General features: G+C 45.5%; 1 protein-coding gene across 1 annotated transcript in view; it reads left to right on the top strand.

The window, feature by feature from the left end:
• LOC100692238 (H-2 class II histocompatibility antigen, E-S beta chain) overlaps positions 1 to 7,808 on the top strand; it is a 488,804-nt gene continuing 480,996 nt past the window's right edge. The window contains exon 1 of the mRNA XM_019357258.2: positions 1 to 97. Coding sequence (XP_019212803.2) covers positions 6 to 97 — 92 coding nt within the window. The 5' untranslated portion in view covers positions 1 to 5. The remainder of the gene's footprint in view (positions 98 to 7,808) is intronic.

The following is a 7,808-nucleotide window of genomic DNA, read 5'->3' as shown; positions in this document are numbered from 1 at the left end:
TGCTGATGTGCACAAGAAATTGCTGGAGCATGGCAAGGACCAGAAGTGCACCCCTCAGTTTAGTGCAGTCAGTGCCTTGGGTTTTCGGCGACAGGAGGTGAGTCCTAATGTGCAGCAGATGACATGCAGCAGTAAGTGTATTACACCATCACCAACCTCTACTTCAGCACCACTTGCCGACCTTAATGCACAACCATCTACTGATCGTCTTGATCATGTGATAGCCCTGTTAGAGAAAATCCTGGAGGGACAGCCTCGGCAAGCAAAGCTACCTGCTAAGGATCATGTAAGGGCCCCCCGGAACCAAACACACAAAATCGTGCCTTGCATGATATGTGGTGACAGTGAACACTCTACGTATTACCACTGTAGAGCTTATCAACTGTGTTTCATCTGCCATGCTGGCGACCACAAACGGGCTCAATGCCCCAGGGCCGTGTCTGTCAGAGTGAGGGGGCATGAACCAGCCACCCAGCAGCTGGGAAACTAGATAGCCTACATGTGGAGGGGGCAAGTGTTAGGCCTGAAATCACCCCCAAAAAGGATGATTTTGATGATTTAGAATCTGTATACCACACTGTTTGTGAGGAGCGCCAGCTAGGCCGGCGACCGATTTTTCAGAACACGCACAGACTAAAACAGCATGATGAGCTGTTCTATGAAAATGTGACTCTGGGTGGCAAAGTGTCTGTTAAAGCCATGCTTGACAGTGGCTCTATGGCCTGCACCCTCAGCACCAATATGATGCCCCAACTATTACATCATGCAGTGCTGCAGACCCCCACCTTGCGACCCACTGATGTCGTCCTGATTGGCTGTGGTGGTTCGAGGACAGTTCCATCAGGTGTGTGTGTGACATTACGGTGGAGATGTATGGTTGTAAAGTTGTTGTGCCAATGTTGGTGGTCGCAGGGCAGAGTGAGGACCTCATTCTGGGCAGCAACCTAATGAGATATCTGGGTAATCACCTAAGGGAAGAGGGAGATTTAGGAGAAGAATGCAGCAAGATCCTGAGTGCTGAAGAACAGCCTAATAATAATGTGCTGAGTTCAATGTCAGGAGTGGTGGCCCCAGGGCATGTTGGTGATAAGATCGGAACTGTCAAGCTAAAGAGAGCTGTAACATTAGAGGAAGGTGGGCAGTGCTGTAGTTGTAGAGCCCACTGGGTCAAGGTCTGGTCCGAGGTCAGTTATGGTTGGGAGAACTGTAGCGCATCTAAACAGTGATGGTTGGCTCCCCGTGAAAGTGCTGAACCCCTTTAACAAGCTGATAACCCTGAAACAGAACATGAAGTTCGCTGACGTGTCCCCCTGTGCAGCGGTGGAGAATTTCACCCCGACTAGCTCCTACTTGCAACAGAACGTGCAACGGTCTACTGGCTCAGCTTGGTGCCATGATGAGCAGAGTCTAGTCACAGATGTTTCCACTCTGCCTGATGATTCACCCTCACAGGAGATGACAGGGTGTTGTAGCCCCTTAAACGCAGTACTGCAAAATCTGGGGCTGTCTGATATCGACATTGATTCATGTGCAGTTTCGCCGGCTGGCAGAGAGAAACTGGTTGGCCTCATAGCCCAGTTTGAGTCTATCTTCTCGAGAGACAAGCTAGATTGCGGCAAGGCTAATGACTGCCTACATCGAATTCGAGTTGTGGACGACAAGCCATTCCGGTTGCCATGCCGCCGATGCATTATGAAAAACTAAGACAGGCTCTGAATGACATGGAGGAACGGGAAATAATTCGGAAGTCTTGCAGTGAGTTTGCATCACCGCTGGTCTTAGTTTGGAAGAAGTCTGGTGAGTTGAGAATCTGTAATGACTTTCGCTGGCTTAATGCCAGAACTGTCAAAGATGCTCACCCACTCCCGCATCCGGCTGACGCACTGGCTGCTTTGGGAGGGAACGGATTGTTCTCTACAATGGACTTGACTTCGGGTTATTATAATGTGGAGGGGCATGAGGAGGACCGTAAGTACACGGCATTTACGTCTCCATTTCGGTTGTACGAATATAATCGTATGCCACAAGGACTGTGCAACAGTCCGGCCACCTTCATGAGGATGATGCTAGGCATTTTTGGGGATCAGAACTTCCTCAGTGTGCTGTGTTATCTTGACGATGTTCTGGTTTTTGCCCCCACAGAAGAATTGGCACTGGAGCGCTTGTATATGGTGTTCCAGAGACTCCAGGTTCACAACCTTAAGTTGGCTCCAAAGAAGTGCCATTTTCAGAGACAGTCTGTGAAATTCTTGGGGCACACTGTAAATGCTGATGGGATACAGTCAGACCCTGACAAAATAGCATCCATTACATCCCTTGCAGAGGCAGACCTTATGGAAGAGGGTTCGAGTGTTCCATCCCAACAGAAAGTCCGCTCATTTTTGAGGATGGTAATGTTCTACCAGCCATTTATTGAGCACTGCTCATCCATCGCAAAACCTCTCTTTCGGCTGACATCTGGGGATAAAGGCCCTCGTGGTCCACGGCCAAAGCACCGGCTGGTGCGTACAAAGCTGTGTGAGGAGGACTGGACGGATGAATGCAGCTTTCAATGAGCTGAAGCAGGCCTTGTTGGATCGAGTGCTCCTGGCCCGCCGATTGATGTGATTTTTGGCTCTGTTATTGAGCACCAAGACATCATGGACTATGATCGATATGTCCAGACATTGAGGAGGGACCTCAAAGAGGCCATGGATTTGGCGTAGGAGGTGGCACGCAAAAATTTGAAGCGTCACACAGACCTCTACAACTGATTCCACAGGGCAAGTGAAGGTTGTGCATCGCAACCTGATAATGCCAGTGAACTTCCTTCCCCTCAGTGGTGCTTCAGTTCAGGATGATGGAGATGAGCTTTCTGCGTCTGGCTCGCTGATGGTTGGATGCGACGGAGAAGCTGTGTGCAACTCATCGGTGGGCATGGCTGAATACAGAACCAGAGCTTGGGTGTCTGACTTACCGTCTGCAGTGTCCAGCGACTCGCTGATGACAGAGGTTGCTCAACCAGAAGGCAGCATTGTAGATCAAGAACTTGCCTGTACCAGTGTTCCCCCTGTTGACACTGAGGAGCAGGTAAATGCCACCTCTGGTGGTCAACATTCTGACCTGCTTATGTCTGTGGCCCCAGTAACAGTCTCCTATGTTTTGGAGTTGGCAGCCACTACTGATGGTGACCAAGACAATACAGCTGCTATTGAGGGTCATGTCTCAACCACAGTTGTTCTGCCCAACGCAGATCCGACTGATGTTAGCAGGGTGGTGGGGTCCCGTGCTAGATCGAGAGTGGGACAGTTACTTAAGCCTGTCTCCAGGTTGATTAACAGGATTCTGGTGCATCATTTCAAAGTTTGAATATTGTTGGATAACTGCAAGTTGATTCTATTGTTGTTGAAGTGGGACTTTGATCTTTAGAATTGAGACAGATTATTTGTCATTGATTTTTCTGTGTCAGAGTGGCGTACAGTTATGATGTGATGAAATATGTAACTGGCATATTTTGTTCTTTTTTGGAAGGGGTCTGGCCAATTTCTTCTTCTACTGATTCTTTTGGGAATAGTCTGACTGAATTTTCTTTGTGACTGTACGACCTGGTGTTGCTGAACAGATTTATCACATGTTGATAGCTGTGGATTAGCTATTGGATTGTTTTTTTTAAAAAAAACATTTTTTTTGGAGGATTATTGGGTTTTTGTCCTCGGTTTGTGTTATGGTGATTCAATTCACTTCAATTCAATTTTATTTATATAGCGCCAAATCACAACAAAAGTCGCCTCAAGGCGCTTTATATTGATTGATTGTGGTGTACCTTTTTTTAAGGGTGTTATTTTGTTTGTGGTGTTTGTTTATTTGAGAGTGCAAGTGGAATTCAGCAGGGGGGGATGTAACAGTGTTTATGTGGTATTATTCAACTTGCCACAAATGTCAGTGTAATGGGGAAACGGCGCCCCCCTCTCGGTGTGGCTGGTTAGGTGAGGCTGGCTGCAGTAATCGCTGCCAGTCTGCCATAGCCATACGAGAGGTGAGTTGTATTGTTCCGCACACGATATAGCTAAGTAGTAGAGATACATAAAAGATGTTTGATTAGCTGATGGGCACAGAGTGTAATAAGTGCTTAGTGGACACATGTCCAACACCAGTTTTATGTACTTTTCATTTGTTTATTATTGTGTAAAACTGTATGCCAAAGCGGAATGCTAATGGGATGTTCTGCCGTAGTGTGCTGTGCAGAGTGGTGTGTGGCGAGCCTTTGCACTGATAAAACACCGTTGTTTCCATTCAGGTACATCATTTGTTGTTGCTGTTATTGTATTGTACATTCGAAATTGTAATATTGCTGCAGTAATCACTGCCAGTCTGCCGTAGCCATACGAGAGTGTGCTGTGCGGAGTGGTGTGTGGCGAGCCTATGCACTGATAAAACACCGTTGTTTCCATTCAGGAAATAAAGTGGCAACAAACGATCAGAGACTCTTTGTCTTCTTAAAAACACAACACAACGCAGAGTTGAGGAGTCTGTTTGGGCTGAACTGTTGCAGCGGGATGAAGCAGAAACCGGTTACACATGCGTCACACGTTTGACGAGTTGGGAGTGAGAACGTGTTGCATACGCACACTGTGTGTGTGATGATGTCACAAACGCACACCTGGAGAGTCCACTGTGCTGTAAGCAGGAAACAACAATGAGGCCATGTGACTTTGACCTCCTGGTAAAAAAGTCCTCTCATGTCCTGCTGGACATGAGAGGAACTGCAGGGATCGGCTTCATTTTTGTGCCTGTGTTTTGTTTTGTTTTTTCTTTATCCCTTCACTGAGCTCATTTTGACTTGTTTCACTTTTCAGGACATCAGCAACCTGCTCTTAAATATAATGAAACCAAACGGTGCTCACCTAAAGTGGTGACTGTGCTGATCATGTGACCCACAGCCTCACAGTCTGTGATGTCATCCTGTCTCACTTCAAGAGCTCAAACAAGCTGATACAACTGTGTGAACCGAAAAGGTCAGAGCAACACTTTGCCCTCCACTGTTTACACACCGCTTACATTCAGAGTGTGTGAGCTTTAATGGGGAAGCTGCTATGCTGGGTGACTAATGTGAGGTGGAGGCAGACGCTGGAGGTCTGGATCAGATCCACATGACAGAAAAGCAGAAACAGCTTCAGTCCGAGTGATTCCTTTGATTCAAATCATCACATTTATTGATCATTAGTATCCACATTAAACATTAAGCACTGATTCATCCACTGAGGCTCAAACTGCACAGACACATGAAAACATGATATTTATCTTATAAAAACAAGATGTTTATTATTCAAAGGTGTTTGAAAGTCTTTCCAGATGAGTTTAATCCAGGAGGGTCTGAAGCCAGAGTCAGACAGAGACTGTGCAGAGACTGTAGAAGGACAGAGCAGCAGCAGAGCAGTCCAGATACACTGATGATCCTCTGTCAGATCCAGAGGGACACACAGGGATGATGCTGGACTCTACATTGTGTCTGACAGTGGAGCTGTTCTCAGAGCAGTTCACTCTGCAGCACTGACAGTGCACTTCATTCCTCTGTCAGTCACTGTCAGATGAAGCTCTCCTCTCCTCTCCACCTCCCAGTGACATGGCCCAGTCAGAGCGTATCTACACACAAGCTGCTGCTGCTTCAACCTCTCTGGATCATCAGGACACAGCTCCTCCTCTCTCAGCGCACACACCGTCCTGTTTACCATCACCACCTCCACCTGCAGAGAGACGAAGAAAGAGCAGAGGATCTAAACAAGTGTTTCCAGAGACTCTTCATCAGGTGTCAGTCAGTGATGCAGCACATCCAGTATAAAGAGCAGCAGGGCCTTCAGTGCTGGGACTGTACTAGTACTCATTGTTGTTTCACTTTTTCTAATCTTTGGATTTTTTTTGAAGTTGATGAAAATGTTTTTCACTCTTAGTTTGAGTTTGGACTTTCATTCATTAGAAAAACCTTGGTGTGTCCACTCTGAGCTCTGTAGGAACCCCAACAACAAGCCCAACAATCCAGATGGACGGTTCCAGCTGTTAACTGGAGGAATTGCATCCAAACATCTGCTCTCACTAAATACTTCCTCACCTACAGACTGTGTTCTTCACTGCTTTAAACTTGGAAATGAATGCAGTCATTGGTCTGCGTGCTGCTTTGTTCAGAGAGCTGATTGGCTGTTCTCCTCTCACAGCTTTACAGGAAACACTGGATCTTTGTTTCATACTGACTGTGTTTAGTACAATACTGCTGACAGCACCACCCACTCACTCCAACACTCTACTTACACCAGACTCTCCAGTCTGTAGTTTGGACTATTCTCAAGATCTGACAGCTGCTTCACATCTGGATCCCGCAGCTTGTTTCTATACAGGTCCAACACTCTCAGATGGGAGGGGTTGGACTTCAGCGCTGCTGCCAGATAATCACAGCTGATCTTTGACAAACCACAAAAACTCAGTCTGTATAAAGAATGAAAGATGTAAGTTTATTAGACAAAGTATGTGTTTGAAATCATTCAGTGTTTCACCATCTGTTCAGAGCTGAAGAAGGTTCAGAATGTAGAAGTTGAGAAAATGTGTAGCATTAGTGCTTTAAAGCAAGAAGGTTGTAGGTTGAAGCTTGTTGGTCAGCTGGGCCTTTCTGTGGAGGTTGGATGTTCTCCCACGGTCCAGTGAAATGCTGCTTAGGTTCATTGGTGCTTCTAAATTAGCTGTAGGCGTGGAAGTGAGAGAGTGCTTCTCTGTCTCTCTCTGGCTGTATCCCAATTGTCAATTCCAAGCCTTAAAGGCTGCATTTTAAGGCATTTAATGGCACAGTGACGCGACAAAAGGTTGTCCCAATTCGAAGGCTGCTCGAAATGCAGCCTCAAATGCGTCCTTCATTTCCCTGAATTTTAAGGATGGGGCGGTGTATTCTTCATGGCCCAACATATCCCAGACTTCATAGCACGGCGGTGGGTGTGGATAATTGTGCCGAAAAAATGGCGGACGGCTGAAGCCGGGCAGCCGAAGAGTAAACTTGTAAAAGTAAGTACTAAATATTATGTCACTTATATATGTGCGAATGTTTAATAACGAAGGACATTAAAACATTACTGTTGGCCACATGTCGGCAAAGTTATGTGACATTAGCGATGTTTGTACTTTCAGCGTTTACTTGGTTTTAAAGCCTTTACTTCTAAATATATATATAGTTGACCGTAATATCACAGAGAATGTGATGATTTTATGGATAATTAAAGTCAGTCATATATCCACAAACACAACAAGCTGAAAGTCAGTGATGCTGCTCGGTTTGCAGTCCTGAATATCACGGCACAAGCAGATTCACTGCACTGTTAATGTTAGCTATGTTATATTGCTGCGTCCGTTCGGTGGTGTCGAGCCAAACGGACTTTAACGTGTGTTTGAACGAGCTGACGGTTCACTCGTTAAGCTGAAAGAAAGATGCTTTAATCACAGGAGTCACACATGTGTCCACTGTACCATCTGGAACTCTTCTTGATTAGCACTCGTAATAACACAAACACGAAATCCTCCTTCTCTTGTGCTGTTTTGTATCAGTTGTAATATTTAAAGAAATTAGTTTACTGCTGAACTGTATATAACCACCATCCTTAACATTGTATTAATTATCATTCATCAAAGCGTTTATTGAAGCTGCTGGCATTATGTTATAATTTATATTATAGGGGTTATCATAATCAAATATTGACATGTTTATTACAGGTGCAGTTATAACTACTTTAAAATGATTGAGTTAAATATATATGTATCATAACTCATATGCTGAGTATATTGTTACAGTAAAA

The sequence above is a fragment of the Oreochromis niloticus genome, linkage group LG3, assembly GCF_001858045.2.
Source record: "Oreochromis niloticus isolate F11D_XX linkage group LG3, O_niloticus_UMD_NMBU, whole genome shotgun sequence".
Taxonomy (NCBI): domain Eukaryota; kingdom Metazoa; phylum Chordata; class Actinopteri; order Cichliformes; family Cichlidae; genus Oreochromis; species Oreochromis niloticus.
This window is presented reverse-complemented; position numbering and strand designations above follow the sequence as displayed.